Source organism: Lissotriton helveticus, chromosome 10 (assembly GCF_964261635.1).
Source record: "Lissotriton helveticus chromosome 10, aLisHel1.1, whole genome shotgun sequence".
Classification (NCBI taxonomy): domain Eukaryota; kingdom Metazoa; phylum Chordata; class Amphibia; order Caudata; family Salamandridae; genus Lissotriton; species Lissotriton helveticus.
The window spans coordinates 820,550,996-820,568,821 of record NC_136071.1 but is presented as its reverse complement, the minus strand read 5'-3'; the positions used below and the strand labels follow the sequence as shown (position 1 = coordinate 820,568,821).

Here is a 17,826-nt window from a genome sequence, read left to right as displayed (position 1 = left end):
TCATCGATCCCGGCTCGTGAGTCACCGAGAGCTCTGCATGGTTTGCTAGCGGCAGGGCTGGGGCATACAAGGGGAGTTTATTTGTGATTTTCCCAATCAAATGCCGGGCCCCTAAAGTAACATCCAGAGTGTTGATTTCGGCTCTCGTGTACCTCTATGTGTATGTGTGAGCACTCCAGCAAGTGAGACAGGGTGCACGTCTCCATCTTCCACCGCTACGTGCGGTGTGTAAGCGTATGGGTGATACCCATGAAATGCATATTGCGCTTGGGTGCATAAATAATAAAGATAAAAAATCTGGGGCATTAAAACTTCCCCTAGCATAGTAAAGTGTGAGTATCTTCCAGCTTACTAGAGCCATTTTGCCTCTCCAGATTAGTCTTAATAGTTGAGTGTGCACCTTCTAAAAAAAAATGGGCCGTCAATTTTATAGGAATATTACTAAAAAGATTCAAAAAGTGAGGCAGAATAACCATTTTAATCAAGGCTATGCGATCTGCCAATGATAGGGGTAGCGCCTACCATTTGTCCACTTGATGCTCTAAATCCACACATGCTTTACCGTAGTACTCCCGTATGACCACTTCGGGATCACAGTGTACTCACACCCCCAAATATTTGACATGCTCTGTGGACCACAATAATGGGTAGTCAGGAGGAGCGGTGATTGCCGTCAAAAGTATTACAACCGATGTATCCCACTTCATGGTGAGTCCTGAAAATAAACTGAACCTGATATATTCCCGCAGCACCTGGGCAAGGTACAGCTGTGGTTCATGGATAAATAACACCATGTCGGCGTAAAGAGAGATGCCAACTGGGGGGTGGCGCAAGTTGAGCACCGTTCCCCTGTGTCGCTTCCTGATTACGCAGGCCAAGGGTTCGAGCATTATAGCGTATAAGAGCAGAGACAGCGGGCATCCCTGACGTGTGCCTCGTTCAATACAAAAAGGATCGGAGGTAAATCCACCGATCTTTACCATTGCCAAAGGTTCAGTATACACTAGTTGCACCCATCGAAGAAAGACATACGGAAACCCCATGCGGTTCAAAACGCGAAACATGTATGGCCATTCGATCGAATCAAATGTTTGTCGCATCTAGCATGACCGCCGCTGCAGAGAGTCCTGGGTCAAGCACATGAAGCATGGCAAAAATGATTCTTAGGTTGTTAGACGTTGATCTTTCAGGTATGAAGCCAGATTGATCCAGTAAAATTAAATGGGGCATTAATGGCTGGAGTCTTGTAGCCAGAATTTTTTGCGTGAATTTTCGCATCCATATTAATTAAAGAGAGGGGGTGATACGAATCGCAAGCGGATGGGGGTTTATCTTTCTTAAGCAGCGTTACGACCACAGCCTGCCTAAGGGAAGGTGGTAGCTTAACGGTTTCGTGCGCTTCGCATATACTTCGAGTAAATGAGATGTCAACAAATCCACATATGTTTTATAAAATTCCACTGACGGGCCGCCCGGTCCTGGCGCTTATTTATTAGGTGGAGAAAGAATAGTGGCTCTCACGTCAGCCTCGTCAATGGGTTGGCTAATGTATTCACGCTGCCCATCTCCTAACCATGCACAGGCAATATCAGAAAGATAGTTTTCCAGTGCATCATCATCCAGGCTCCCACAAGAGGTGTACATAGATTTATAACAATCCCTGAATTGGTCCATTATGTCCTGGGGTGCGTAGTACTCTTTGCCCTGAACATCTAATATTTTTGAAATACGATGGTGCTCGGCTCTGAACTTCAGTTTAAGGGATAGTTGTCTACCCCCTTCCCCATATGTCCTAGCGACATGACTACGTGAGATGTAGTTGATCTCTTGTTTTGCTAGCGAATCATGTTCCAGAAGCGCCTTGTGTATGCGAGCCAACGTGGATGCACATGGTGCAGATGCATATTCCCACTCATTGTCCATCAATGAAGATTCTAACTTTTGCAATTGGCCTCTGACGTCCTGTAGGATTCCAGCTGTGTTGCGGATACATACCCACATATAGTCACTTTGAAGGCCTCCCACAGGGTGGCCGCGCTGTCAACTGTTACAACATTTACAGCAAAATATTGAGTTATCGCTGCACAGACAGTGTCTGCAAATATAGGGTCCAGAAGAGCGTCCGCCGCGAATCGCCAGGGATGTCGCGGATTTGTAGGAATAGTGAATGCCAGTCGAACTGGGTTGTGATCAGATGGTGTGCGAGGTAGGATCTCGACCTCTGTGACCCAGTCATTGGCTTTTGGACCCAGGAGCCAATAGTCTAGGTGGGACCAGCTATTGTGAGCGGGTGTGACATGTGTACCAATGCATGCCTCAGCGTGTCTATTACGCCAAACGTCTAGTAACCCAAATTCCACAATAGCGCTTCTTATACAGTGAGCCACCTGAGTGTGCAAGAGGTGTGGGGGCTGGACTTGTCTCGCAGTGGATCCAGATGAGTATTAAAATCACTGCCCCATATTATTGGGGATTCCGGCCAACAACACAGCTCATTAAAACATGCGATGAAACACATGAGGTTCATCCACAGCAGAGCCATAAATGTTTACAATAGTAACCAGTGTCATACCCAGCTTACCATGAACCATGGCACAGCGTCCCTCGTTATCAGTGTGTGTGTGAATGGGCATAAATGGTATACCTTTTTCAATCAGGATAAGAACTCTTCTAGTGTAAGCAGAGTAGGACAAAGCTAGTTTCTATACGGCCCACGTACGTACCAGCCCTGCCTCCAACTTGGTGGTAAGGTGCGTCTCCTGTAATAGTGCGACTTGTATTCACTGTCTATCCAAATATGCAAATGTCTTTCTGATCTTTTGAGGGGTGTTGAGTCTGCAAACGTTCCATGTTAAAAGTGTACACCTATCACCTAATACCATAGTGATGGTATGTTCGTATCGTCAAAGTGCGAGTTAACACATAATCAAATAATACAGTACATGCAATCTCAATCATTAGCCGCAGTGCCATCAGGAAAAACATAAGCAAATATGAACCCAACTTGAACCAGAGTCTCGTATCATGCCCAAAAACGTGATAACGCCATCTAGGTGTCCCTCGTTGTTGCAATCCCGGAAACCCACCCACCCACTTCAGCAAACCCCCAACCTGCCAAAGCCGTCCCAACACCCTCCCCAAAATGACACAAAAAAACACTCAAAACCAACAGTGTTGGGGATCTCCCAGTGGGGCGCATAGAGACACAGTACCCCCCCCCCCCCCCCCCAAGGTGTACAGGAGGTGGACAGAGAGTCAGTCAACTGTGTTCCAGTCGCCGCCTAGTAAAGTCAAAGAGGCTAAGAATCGAAACAATCCCCCCATATGATGATAAAATCTTATCTGCCTGATCATCAACCAGGACTGTAGTGTGTTTTATCTAGGTACCTGAATCAATATCCTATTCTTTGCCCTTGTCTGGTTATAAATCAATAATATCCCTGCAAACGGCACAGAAACCCTTTTTCATAATTCTGTCATAGCGCATGCTGTCACATTAAGCAAGCCTATTCCTCCAGTCCCCTAGAAAGCACACCGAGTTCTTAAACAAATCCAAACCTCCAGCTAACCTGGGAAATCCCCTCTGCTATTGTTTTGATTTCGTCCGAGAACTCCTGTAATACTGTAAGAACGACCAGTTCTTAATGACATCTTTATTGACGTCTTATGTCCATCCTTACGTCAAACCCGGCACCTTTCAGGTATAAATATACCAACGCTGCCTTAAGCAAAGACACGGTGGTGGTGAATCTGGAGCAGCGACTACTTGCCGAGAGCCCAGCTGATGAGAGCCCACGGACGCTGCCCCTCCCTTTTGACGCGCTGAGAGAGACGCTGTCTTTTCTCCTGCCGAGAAATCCAGCTTCCGGCGCTTCCAGCTTGCCCTTGCGGGTGAACTGGGATATCGAGTTCTGAGAGAGAGATACCAGCCCTCCTGCCTTCAAATCCCCAGGTACTGAACTGACTAAACCCTTACAGAGAATTCTTGAGTCAGATTCTTGGCAAACCAAACTTAACTTAAACTGCTACTTACTTACTCCTTCCCATGTATTAGGCTTAGGTCAGGTACACCGGGGTAGGCATAGTTAGAAGCACCAGTTGAGTACGATTAGTCAAATGTATATATGTATGTATCTATTTTATCCATTTTAAAGTATCATATGGCTAAGAAACCATATCTATGCTTTTACAGTATTATTTTATAATCCTGCTTTTACTGTATGCACTTTATTTAACTATAATTATTGCAATTGTAGCAATTCATTTCTCTTGTATGAGAAAAGAGACTGATCAATAAATAACACCTTTTATTGAAAACGCCCGTCTCTTCTTTTCTCTGCAATCTGGTGAAACTAAGTACGCACATATTGACTGAGTAAAATAGCTGTCTTTTGTTTTCACACGACTCTAGAGATACACTCTTAATCAGGGAGAGCAAAGTTGTCATGTTCTATGGTTGTCAGAAACTAAATCCCTTCTTGTCTATCCAGGGAGGTTAAACTCCTCCTCGCTTATTCGAGAAAGTTTCTAGTGAACTCTGAGCTAGCTGGCAAAAACTTAAGTCTAATATCGTCAGTAGAAGACCTAGTTAACCTCTGTCCTACGTCTATATTACTGAAGATATTATTCCAATGCGCAGAGCCTATTGGGAATATAGGAACTACACTACAGGACCAGGACCATAGTGTTGTCAGTTTCTCATCAAAAGCTCTGAGGCCAGTGTCTAGGCCATCCTTTGCCACTCCCTGGCATCCACAAGAAAGATATCAACAGAGTCAGGCCGGCGCCGCCCACCTTCATTCCAAGCCCTACTGGTGAGACGTATCCTGATCGCTGCCAATGCGGTTGGATGTGTCACAATGTCGTCGCTTTAGGTTTTTCACAATGTCCATTGCCGATTTTGGGGATGTGAAATATCTTGGAGTTCCCATTGATGTCTATCTGCAATTGTGCAGGATATAACATTGCATAGGGGATCGTCTCAGCAATAAGGAGCTTCTTGGCTGGGAGATATTCTTTTCGTGCTGCAATCGCAGTATGGCGCACTTTACTTTTAAACATATTCATCTAAAGCACAGCATGCCACCATTGCTGCAAAAATAAATTCAAATTTTTTTGGCCTACAATTTATAGACTTTTGTTGCAATTGGTGTTGCAATATTTAGCAATGCCAATAACTCAAACGTAAATAATGCGAGACCAATTGCATTGCAAATACTTGTTTAATAATGTTGCCAGTCGGAGCCTGGCATCTGTTGTCCTTCAGATTCATCGTAGGCAAGCGTACATGCACATAGTGGGTAGGTGTATGTATAGGGCTAGTGCCCCCAGCTCCGCGCAGACCATACTACTGCCTATGTGGATGTACGCATGTTTATTTAGTTTGAGTCAGAGTCCCTGTGATGGTCATGGTAATACACAAACAGCAGGTGGGCAGGGGTGCAACGGTGGTGGCACTTGTCGTGAGGATGGTGACTAAAGAAGGTAAGCAAACACACACATAAAAGGCAGGGAGATGGTACTTGCAGGGCTTATGGTCCCACACTCAGGCCTACCACTGTTGTGAAAGCTTGCTGTGTGATCAAGTCACATTTTGAAATACTGAGCCAGCAGAACAGTAGCCGTTTTCAAGTTTTTGGTAACCTTTCTAAGCGGAGGCCTGCTTATGAATGTGGAGTAAAGTAATGCAACTACACTACAGAGAATACAAAATGTTGCCAAAGATTATATGCATGGGAGCCGTACAAATCACAACACGTTTGTGCAGCCTTATACTAACTTGTAACCCGCTAAAACTTTTCTATGTGTTGAAGAGATTTCAGCTTGTTATTGAAATTATTTAAAAAATACACTTTTTATTTGCATGAGCACAGCTTGCTCTTTAGGTGATGCTGTGTCAGTGATGTTCATGATAGGCATGTCTACGCTGCCACTCGTTATTTAAGAATTAGTTAGCACTTTTTGGCACTTCAGTATTATTTTGCAAATGGTGCTTTTTATGGTTTTTTTTAGAAAATGCATGTCTGTTTCATCATAAAAGAGGGGTTTATGAAAGTTGCATCATGTATGAGAGAGTTCCCTGTGCTAACGTCTGTCTTTTACACTTGACTTATTAGCAATTCAGCACACTTTAGTTTTGAGTGTTTTTAGAGTTTACTTATGGAATTTATATCTATCATAGGGGTGTTCATGGTGGAAATAAGCGTCAGGGAGATCGATTCATCTCAGTCTGGAGAAATACATTTGGTATATAATTGTATTATCTAATTATGAGAAAAGGCCCTTTTCTTTTTGCTTGGTTTCCCCTATTTTTTGTGTGAATTGTATTGATGTGTTTTTAGAATCGGGACACTGGGGCTCTGCCATCCAATGCTCAGTGTGTGTGTTCTGACCCATAAAACATAAAAGTTGGATAATCCCCAATTTACATATTTAACTCTACTGTAAGACCATAGTATGTGGCTTAGAAACTACAACTGCGACATAAAACGTTAAGTGTCACCAGTGACCTGCGATTCAGAGAAGGGGGTGGTGATGAACAGAGTGTCTGAATTAAGCAGACCACTCTTACCCAGTCCAAAGATCAGGGCTTGATCCATCACCGTTATTTATCTCACTGCCCCATCCCAGCTCAGAACCTGGCTATATGCAAATTAGTCTGTCCCTGGCCCAGTGCATCATGGGAACAGGGCAGACCAAACTACCAAGCCAATTCTTCACCAGAAAGGAGACAAGCTACCGGGGACCCTTGCTCATTGCACCATCAGGATTCAAGCAAGCCGGGCCGAAGACTCCTGAAATGGCAGAAACCGGTCCCCGGAAGCTTGTTTCCTTCCCAGTGTAAGAATTGGCTTTTGTAGTCTGGTCTGCCCTGTTCCCATGATGCACTGGGCCAGGGACAGACTAATTTGCATACAGCCAGGTTCTGAAACTGGGATGGTGCAATGAGCTAAAAAACGGTGTTGGATCTAGCCCTGATCTCTTGACTGGGTGAGAGTACTCTGCTTAATTCAGAGACTCTGTCCATCACCACCCCTTGTTGTAAATTATTTTGTCCACCCTAAGCGTGGAAGGGTATACTCAGATGTGAGTCCCTTGCTCATTGCACCATCAGGATTCAAGCAAGCCGGGCCGAAGACGCCTGAAATGGCAGAAACCGGTCCCCGGAAGCTTGTTTCCTTCCCAGTGTAAGAATTGGCTTTTGTAGTCTGGTCTGCCCTGTTCCCATGATGCACTGGGCCAGGGACAGACTAATCTGCATACAGCCAGGTTCTGAAACTGGGATGGTGCAATGAGCTAAAAAACGGTGTTGGATCTAGCCCTGATCTCTTGACTGGGTGAGAGTACTCTGCTTAATTCAGAGACTCTGTCCATCACCACCCCTTGTTGTAAATTATTTTGTCCACCCTAAGCGTGGAAGGGTATACTCAGATGTGAGTCCCTTGCTCATTGCACCATCAGGATTCAAGCAAGCCGGGCCGAAGACGCCTGAAATGGCAGAAACCGGTCCCCGGAAGCTTGTTTCCTTCCCAGTGTAAGAATTGGCTTTTGTAGTCTGGTCTGCCCTGTTCCCATGATGCACTGGGCCAGGGACAGACTAATTTGCATACAGCCAGGTTCTGAAACTGGGATGGTGCAATGAGCTAAAAAACGGTGTTGGATCTAGCCCTGATCTCTTGACTGGGTGAGAGTACTCTGCTTAATTCAGAGACTCTGTCCATCACCACCCCTTGTTGTAAATTATTTTGTCCACCCTAAGCGTGGAAGGGTATACTCAGATGTGAGTCCCTTGCTCATTGCACCATCAGGATTCAAGCAAGCCGGGCCGAAGACGCCTGAAATGGCAGAAACCGGTCCCCGGAAGCTTGTTTCCTTCCCAGTGTAAGAATTGGCTTTTGTAGTCTGGTCTGCCCTGTTCCCATGATGCACTGGGCCAGGGACAGACTAATTTGCATACAGCCAGGTTCTGAAACTGGGATGGTGCAATGAGCTAAAAAACGGTGTTGGATCTAGCCCTGATCTCTTGACTGGGTGAGAGTACTCTGCTTAATTCAGAGACTCTGTCCATCACCACCCCTTGTTGTAAACCAGTGACCTGCAGCACTTTTTGTGCCAGCCACTAGTGTTACAAAGAAAAAAATGGATTCAAACCTACCATCTAGCCTAACTGCTGCAGTTTAAACCCAAAATGCGAAAAGGAAAAACAAGGGAAACCCTACTCACAGCGGAACCAGGGCAGTACGTTTATATAGAAAAACAATGGTTCCTATGGCATACGATTTTATACAACTTAATATTTATAACAAGCTCAATGGCAATGAAAACATTGGAAGGAGGGTGGCAGAAAAAGGAGAGACGCACAACCGTACCTTGAAGGATATTTCCATATATTTAAGATTTGATAATGAGAAATACATACGATTCAATTGCGACATACAAATATTGTACAAAAGTGCAGTGTATCCCAAGTGAATAGTGAGCGAAACAAAAAACGTGTATAACAAGGTGAACTATACAGGTTTCAGCTGTGAATATTTACAAAAACAGGAAACTAGACTCTAAACCAATTATGTCAACTAATGATTAGCCAGCTGCTATAAAATTATAGAAACTGTGTTGGTCTGATTCGTTTCCTAGTGCGTCGACGGCGTTTCGACCATTAAGATAAGGGTCTCGTCAGGACTGGGCAGTGAGGGACATCTATGAAAATACAAAATAAATAAAAATATTTTGTAACTATCAGCAGTCGCCATGAATAAATAATATTCATGAATTAGGTCAAGGGGGTTTACCTTGCACCAGGGTGTAGATGGCCCATGCATGAAAATATAAACTAAATTTACTTACAGTGAACCCGGCCGGGCACTGTCGGAAATAGGGAGAAACCAAGCGTCAATGCATTGCATATGAAATGACGGAGTCATCAAAAAAGGGGGGCGCTTAAGTGTACATGCAACTTACCACTGTAGGCACAGCTGGTAGCGTGTCTTTATTTTAAATGTTCGCGGTCAATGCCGTTCCACCGCCAAGTATCACAGATTATCTAAAATATAAGGATGTAAAATTGTACAAAGCGCTCTTGTAAAGCGAAAATGTTTCGCTGTATTCCCTAGTTGTTTACAAGCTTTACAAAGCTTTTTCATACCTTAGCGTTTTTGACTCGTGCTGCTCAATGGCTGGCTCCGATCAGTCGTCTGGTACGAGGATGTGTCGCGAAATGCGGCGTCATCACCGTTATGACGTGATGGACGGCGTGTATGGGCATAGAAAGGGGACTAACGGATGTTTACAAATTGTACGTCCTCGTAGTATTAACTCATACAGATAAGACATCGTCACAATGACCATTTGTGCGTGTTATAATGTGCTGTCTTAAAAAACGCTACCAGGTCAAATTATAAGCATTTTACGAACAGCAATTAAACCATCAATGAAGACAGGTTGCATTATTTAAACAGTGAATTGCAATGAAGCTATACAATTTCATGGGCACCCAGCCCGATGGAACCATAATGTGTCTCTGACTATTTACAGGCCTTAGCACATATATACATTTTTAAAAAAATCATTTTTAGGAAAAACCCATTTTTTAAAAAAAACAGTTATCACACAATGCTGACAGTTGTTAAGTTCAATACAGTGCATGATATAGCCAATACAGCGGTCACAGCATCGAGCCAACCTATTCAATGTTTCCAGAATCTAACATAGTTTCTAAGTCATATTGGATACAAAGCCTCTCCATTCATCAGCGGTATTAAGACCTTCATTTATTGAATTGATCTTGTCAATCCAGTGACACTCGCGACGCTGAAGTATTTGAGCAATATCGCCGCCCCTTTCTGGTAGTGTTGCAATGTCTACCACTTGCCACCTCATTTCGTCTGCAGAATGGTTCAATTCTTTGAAATTTTAACCTGCCTCCCATTCTGGGACATCACCCGTGTGGAAATTGTGTGATTTGCCCATTAACATGCAAGACATCAAATTTTACACATGGCAATTTTGATTATAAACTTGATTTCTTTTCAAATTGCAACACACGTAATGTCGTGTATTGTATTTGGTGTCCTTGCGGCTTACCCTATATTGGACAAACGCAACAACTGGTAAAGGCCAGAATAGGACAGCATCGTAGTCGCATAAGGAAATCGGTTTTGACTGCACCTCTCGTTGCCCATTTCATTGCCATTGAGCTTGTTATAAATATTAAGTTGTATAAAATCGTATGCCATAGGAACCATTGTTTTTCTATATAAACGTACTGCCCTGGTTCCGCTGTGAGTAGGGTTTCCCTTGTTTTTCCTTTTCGCATTTTTGTGCGGTGGCTGCACCGCAAGGGCTTTATCCACGTTGTTGGATTTTTCCCTTTCCCTATACAACTATAGGGTTATTTTTCGATTGGAGATTGGGATGGCAGAGAGGGAGGCACCATTGTACACAGAAGAATACATTACGAAATTGACAAGTGGACCGTCCTTGTTTTCTAATTTACCTGTAAATACTAGTAGCCCTAGGCAAGCACTGATTGAGAAGTTGGAAAAAGCTAAGAAAAAACACGTGCGCACAGAGCTGCATGGGCGTATGCTGTCAGATTATCTACGTGCTGGTATTATACCACAAGGGTTGCAAATAAGAAACGTACCGGGGATCTTTAAAGAAGACCCTATATTTAAGGGTAATTTCTGTGGAATTTCTGTCACTTGCTCTCGCCATTGGATGGTTCTCGGCGTCGAGACCGCTATAGAGCACTCCAAGGCTGAGATTAAGGAGATAGAGGAACTGGAGAAAGAACTCTTGGGAGGTGACGCTGTAGTGGAAGCCAAGTCACTACTTGAGAAACTTAACAAAACCATAGAAGAGTTCAACGTGTTTGAGCTAAAAAAGAAAGCAGACAAGGTCACAAAGGATATTAAGAATTACAGTAAATAAAGAGCTTTTCCATACTTAAAAGAGGATTATTTTACCACTTTCCCCACTCAGAACAGACAAAATACTTGGGGTCGATTTAGAAAGAACCAGCCAGTTACATTCTCGGAATCATCAGGTGGCTCCAGTGACTCCGACGGTCAGCCAGGCCCAAGTAACTTTAACCACCAAGGCCAACCTTTTTTAGACAAAGGGGGCAAAACCAAGAAAAGAGTCTGGCACCAATACTCAGGCGAACGCCAAACGAGAAACAAGCATTATCAGTGGGGACCCCAGCCATACTAGATTCAGTAGACAATATGGAAACAATACCGATTTTTAATTTGTCCAAACATGTGTTGTCATCTCCTGAAACTTCCTTACTAAGTAGAGGTTTGTCATTTGTGCTCACTGAAAAACCAAACTTCTTCAATCTAAAATCCGAGCTTTTTCAGTTCTTTAGGAAAATTCGTTTGAAACTCTTCTTTAAAGATCGTGAATTTAACATGAAAGAGTCAGTGACAGGGCTAAAATTACCATCAACTTTTTACCCTACTAATAACATGATGCCCCCGGAATTACTCACGTTTGAAAAAATCGTTCTAGATGAAGTAGACAAGTTGAGAACAAGCAAACAGTTTATACCATACAATATTACTCTCTCAGAACGACAGGCGCTCAACAATTTAAAAAAGGATACCTCCATTATATTGAAACCCGCGGACAAGGGTGGGGGAATTGTTATTCAGGAAAGGACTGATTATGATGCGGAGATTAAAAAACAAATCTCAGAGGACAAGCATTATAAAAAACTTGCCCGCAATCCCCTGTGTGAAATCAGAAAGGAGATTGCTTCTATCACCAAGGAAGGACTAGAGGAAGGTTTTCTTACAAAAAAAGAATTTGATTTCTTGAATTCATCTAACCCTAGAACTCCGGTTCTATATACCCTCCCCAAAGTCCATAAAAGTATAACACATCCCCCAGGTAGACCGATCCTGTCTGGTTGTGGTTCTATTTTGGAACCGATTGGAAAATATATTGATTTCTTTATAAGAGACTTTGTTCCCCTTCAACAGAGCTATGTGCGTGATACTATGCACATGATTAACTTAGTCGAAGGTGTATCATACAATGAAGATACTGATTGGTTGGCCACTCTGGACATATCGTCCTTATATACAAATATCCCACAAAAAGACAGTATCCACTGTATAAAAGAGCTTCTTGATACTAGGCCTAGACCCTGGAATGTGCCAACTTCATTTATAATTGCACTATTGGAAGTGGCACTCCAGAGAAATTATTTTGTATCTAATGGACAATTCTATGAACAATGCTGTGGGACCAGTATGGGCGCAATTTTTGCCCCAAATCTGGCGAACATCTACATGAACCATGTGGAAGGACTATATGTCCTGAACGACCAGAATCCATACTATGCCAGCATTAATGGCTGGCATAGATATATAGATGATATTTTCCTTATTTGGAGGGGGAATGATGAGGATTTCACTGGATTCATTCTGTATCTTAACACGGTTCAAACCCATCTCACTTTCACATCTACATTACATAAAGAGACCATTCCCTTTTTGGATCTCAATATTCTGAATGTGGATGGTAAACTAATTACATCTCTTCATAGAAAGCCCACGGAGAAAAATACATTACTATCATACAAGAGCCAACATCCAAGAGCTCTAAGGGATGGATTGCCCTTTGGGCAATTCTTGAGGATCCGCCGTAATTGTGCACGACGTGAAGATTACATGAGAGAGGCAGAAGTCCTAAGAAATAAACTATTAATGAGAGGATATCCCAACAAATTGGTTAAAAAATCACTAAAACGTGCCTGGTACTGTCCCCGAGAAGAACTATTGGTCATTAGACCGAAAAAAGTAATGGAAAAAATTGTTTGTGTCACGACATTTGGAGTCCATACTAACAAGATTCGTAAAACCATCACGAAAAACTGGAACATTATTAGGAGCATTGACCCAGCGATTGAGGTACCCCTCTTTGCATATAAGAGAGCTAAAAACCTAAAAGATCATTTAGTTAGATCGTCCACTGAAACAACTGCCCAGAAAAGTGGTACGTTAGAATCTAAGTGGAACCTGCCTCCCATTCGGGGACATCACCCGTGTGGAAATTGTGTGATTTGCCCATTAACATGCAAGACATCAAATTTTACACATGGCAATTTTGATTATAAACTTGATTTCTTTTCAAATTGCAACACACGTAATGTCGTGTATTGTATTTGGTGTCCTTGCGGCTTACCCTATATTGGACAAACGCAACAACTGGTAAAGGCCAGAATAGGACAGCATCGTAGTCGCATAAGGAAATCGGTTTTGACTGCACCTCTCGTTGCCCATTTCAAAGAATTTAACCATTCTGCAGACGAAATGAGGTGGCAAGTGGTAGACATTGCATTACTACCAGAAAGGGGCGGCGATATTGCTCAAATACTTCAGCGTCGCGAGTGTCACTGGATTGACAAGATCAATTCAATAAATGAAGGTCTTAATACTGTTGATGAATGGAGAGGCTTTGTATCCAATATGACTTAGAAACTATGTTAGATTCTGGAAACATTGAATAGGTTGGCTCGATGCTGTGACCGCTGTATTGGCTATATCATGCACTTTATTGAACTTAATAACTGTCAGCATTGTGTGATAACTGTTTTTTTAAAAAAATGGGTTTTTCCTAAAAATGATTTTTTTTTAAATGTATATATGTGCTAAGGCCTGTAAATAGTCAGAGACACATTATGGTTCCATCTGGGTGGGTGCCCATGAAATTGTATAGCTTCATTGCAATTCACTGTTTAAATAATGCAACCTGTCTTCATTGATGGTTTAATTGCTGTTCGTAAAATGCTTATAATTTGACCTGGTAGCGTTTTTTAAGACAGCACATTATAACACGCACAAATGGTCATTGTGACGATGTCTTATCTGTATGAGTTAATACTACGAGGACGTACAATTTGTAAACATCCGTTAGTCCCCTTTCTATGCCCATACACGCCGTCCATCACGTCATAACGGTGATGACGCCGCATTTCGCGACACATCCTCGTACCAGACGACTGATCGGAGCCAGCCATTGAGCAGCACGAGTCAAAAACGCTAAGGTATGAAAAAGCTTTGTAAAGCTTGTAAACAACTAGGGAATACAGCGAAACATTTTCGCTTTACAAGAGCGCTTTGTACAATTTTACATCCTTATATTTTAGATAATCTGTGATACTTGGCGGTGGAACGGCATTGACCGCGAACATTTAAAATAAAGACACGCTACCAGCTGTGCCTACAGTGGTAAGTTGCATGTACACTTAAGCGTCCCCCTTTTTTGATGACTCCGTCATTTCATATGCAATGCATTGACGCTTGGTTTCTCCCTATTTCCGACAGTGCCCGGCCGGGTTCACTGTAAGTAAATTTAGTTTACATTTTCATGCATGGGCCATCTACACCCTGGTGCAAGGTAAACCCCCTTGACCTAATTCATGAATATTATTTATTCATGGCGACTGCTGATAGTTACAAAATATTTTTATTTATTTTGTATTTTCATAGATGTCCCTCACTGCCCAGTCCTGACGAGACCCTTATCTTAAGGGTCGAAACGCCGTCGACGCACTAGGAAACGAATCAGACCAACACAGTTTCTATAATTTTATAGCAGCTGGCTAATCATTAGTTGACATAATTGGTTTAGAGTCTAGTTTCCTGTTTTTGTAAATATTCACAGCTGAAACCTGTATAGTTCACCTTGTTATACACGTTTTTTGTTTCGCTCACTATTCACTTGGGATACACTGCACTTTTGTACAATATTTGTATGTCGCAATTGAATCGTATGTATTTCTCATTATCAAATCTTAAATATATGGAAATATCCTTCAAGGTACTGTTGTGCGTCTCTCCTTTTTCTGCCACCCTCCTTCCAATGTTTTCATTGCCATTGAGCTTGTTATAAATATTAAGTTGTATAAAATCGTATGCCATAGGAACCATTGTTTTTCTATATAAGCAGTTTAAACCCAAGGCTGGATCAGTCTATATAACTCCTTTGACAGCGGAAACCCCTTCCGTTTAAATATTAATAAAGCACCCTTGCAGCCCACACGATGGAGTGCTTGGTATTTGTAAGAGGGATGTGTAGAAATTGTATGTTACCATGTCCCTCCAGTACGACACCTCCAAAAGCTGTTGTCACTGTGTATGGCTCCAGCTGTCCTAGGACAAAAGTACAGATTAAAATCTCCAGTTTGGGACCAGCTAGGAAAATTATTCAACCACTAATTTTAATATTGGTTAAAAATCCAATCTAGTGGTTAAGTTAAATATTTTTATAAATATTTCAGAACTTTTAGAATGTTACCTTTTCCCTGGCTGAAGCTACTGGAGGCTATTTAGCATTAGCCTCTGTGCCCGACTGTGAAAGGTCTTAATGGATTGAAACGTTTCTCAGAAACTAACAATGGCTTAGGCCCAGTGACCGGATGAGCTTGAGGTGATCTCTTTCAGCTCTGGAAGAGCAGCTGCGAAAGTTCCAGTAACTTTAATAACTTGAAAGGAACTGAGGTGAAGCCTGCCCATTCATAGTTTAGTGCAGGAGTCTTCAAGTCACGGCCTGCTACAAGATTTTATCCAGCCCGCAGAGTGAGCCTGGCTGCAACATTTAATCTGGCCCGCAGACTGTGTTACACTGCTGGTCTCCGCAGCTTCATACTTATTGATTACTTTAACCACTTCGCTGCGGCCGCGATTTTTCCCCTGTGCTGTAAACAAACTAACAGGGCGGGGCCGTGACAAACCCCAGCCGTCATCAGCACACGCCCACCGCGGGGCGTGACGGCTGGGGTTCGTCACCAGCATGGGAGGGGTTAAGGTTTCTTCCTAACCTTAAAGACCGCAGAAATAGCTGGATGCTTTACCAGTTTTAGCCACAAGGTGTCCAAATAGGACAAAGATGGAAAAATAAAACACTGCTTGGAATAATAGATTTTTTGTTTGTCCTTAATTCTATATTCAATGTACAATTAAAGACAAACAAAAAATGTATTGTTCTAGGCAGTTTTCAATTGTTTTCTTCAGTTATTGTTGGGAAGATAGCAGAAATGGCCATAGGGCAGACCAGACAACCAGAAGAAACAAACTCTTACTTTTCCAATGTAAAAGTAAGAGTGTTTTTTTTACTATTGCAGAAGGCAAGGAGGAAAATGGAAGGACAGCGGAGGAGGGGAATGCCAGTCACGCTGCAGAACCAGGCTTGTTTGTTGAATCTGTGGGAGTGGAGGAGCAATCCATTTCCAAAAGCTGAACAATGGGTTAGTAATTCCCTTATAAACTACTGCTGACATTATAGTGCTCTGCCCTATCTTCTATTGGGTCCGATTGCTTTGGAATACTTTACTAGGTCCAAAATCGTTTCAAAATTGTATCTAGCAACTAGGTGCAAAACTGGTGACAGAGAGGAGTGTTTAAAGTGGGCAAGTGCATTTAGCCAGCACGAAGGAAGGAAAGAGAAATGATAATAAGGAATGAACAAAGGAAAGTTAAAAGCGAGCTGGATAGAACTTGGGTACAAAAAAGGAAGGGAGTGAAGCAAGATGGAAGGGGTAAAAGTAAGGTAGAAGAAAGAAAATTATAAATTTGTTTTGGAAAGAAGGGTAGCGAAAAGAGGAATAAAAATAGAAAAGAGAAATAAGGAAAGTAGAATTAAATAATGGAAAGAGGAAATCAAAAATAGTTGAAAGGGTGATGGAAGGAAAGAAGAGCAAGATTAATGAATAGAAGGATAATATAAGGAATATAAAGAAGGGGCAAAGAGGTAAAAGAGGAAGGTAAAATAAAAGAGAGAACGACAAGAATGGGGAAAAAGGAGTAAAGATAGAAAATAGAGAAGAAAATTAAACTGGAACAGAAAGCTATAGCTAAAATAAAATCACAATTAAAAGAATGGGCAGAAGGAAAGAATGATGGAAAGAAGAAACTAATGGAAAAGAAAGGAAAATAGGAAAGACAGATGAGAGAGAAGGTTACAAATGGAAAAATAAAAACTGATAAATGTGCCATTTTTTTCAGCCCACGAATATTTGTAATATACACAATGTGGTCCTCGTCCTCAAAAGTTTGGAGACCCCTGGTTTAATGTAAGGGAGCATTTACAGGCCCAGGGTAGTCAGTTGAGGACCAACCTAGTGGGAGAGGAAACTGGTTGAAGGATCAGTTTGGAGTAGCTTACAAAGAGAGTGCTGCCTATTCCCCTAAACACACCCCGGCCTGGCACTGGATTTTAGTACGTTCAAGCAAACTGCTTGAAAAGTTTTGGGTGTTCTCCTTCAACAGTCTACGCCAGGACTTCTTCTCTTCCTCTGTCACTCTGTCTGCTATAGGTCCAATAGGGGTTGCTAGAGGGTTAAGGGAGGTGCCTGGGCTCAGCAACAAATCCTATAATTGCAAAACATTTCCCACTGCATGTCGAAGTCTAGTAGCTGCTGCTGGCCAGAGTACCCGGACCATTTCAGGCACCCATATCATGTGTATTCAATCTGCCGATTGTTTTGTCCATTTGCATCTCAGTCTGTTTGACTTATCTAATCATTAGTTAACCACCTGGTCTATCCCTACCAAGTGCTCTGTACAAGGATGTCTTGAGCTCTTATTTTCCGTCCCTGCCCCGGGATCCTGGAGGATCTGTTGCCACATGAGAGCACCAGTTCTTAGGCCAGATAACTTGGAGTGTTGTGATGTAGGGTTTTGTGTGTAATACAGGCAATTTTTAGATGAATTCTATCTTCGAAAGGTAGCCAGTTAAGGGCTCTAAGGTCAGGGGAAATGTGGCAGTTTCTTTTGGAGCCTGTGATGAGTCTGGCTGCTGTGTTGATTGATGCTC

The 17,826-nt window shown here is 42.5% G+C and overlaps 1 protein-coding gene across 2 annotated transcripts in view; it reads left to right on the top strand.

Moving 5' to 3' along the window:
* Positions 1–17,826, top strand: part of PDSS1 (decaprenyl diphosphate synthase subunit 1) — a 299,714-nt gene that overhangs the window by 6,388 nt on the left and 275,500 nt on the right. The window contains exon 1 of one of the 2 annotated variants that reach the window (XM_078663431.1): positions 16,150–16,258. The exons of the other annotated variant lie outside the window; for it this stretch is intronic. Within the exon in view, the coding sequence (XP_078519557.1) occupies positions 16,151–16,258 (108 nt within the window). The 5' untranslated portion in view covers position 16,150. Of the gene's footprint in view, positions 1–16,149; positions 16,259–17,826 lie in introns of those variants that run through there. 2 annotated transcript variants of the gene reach the window in all.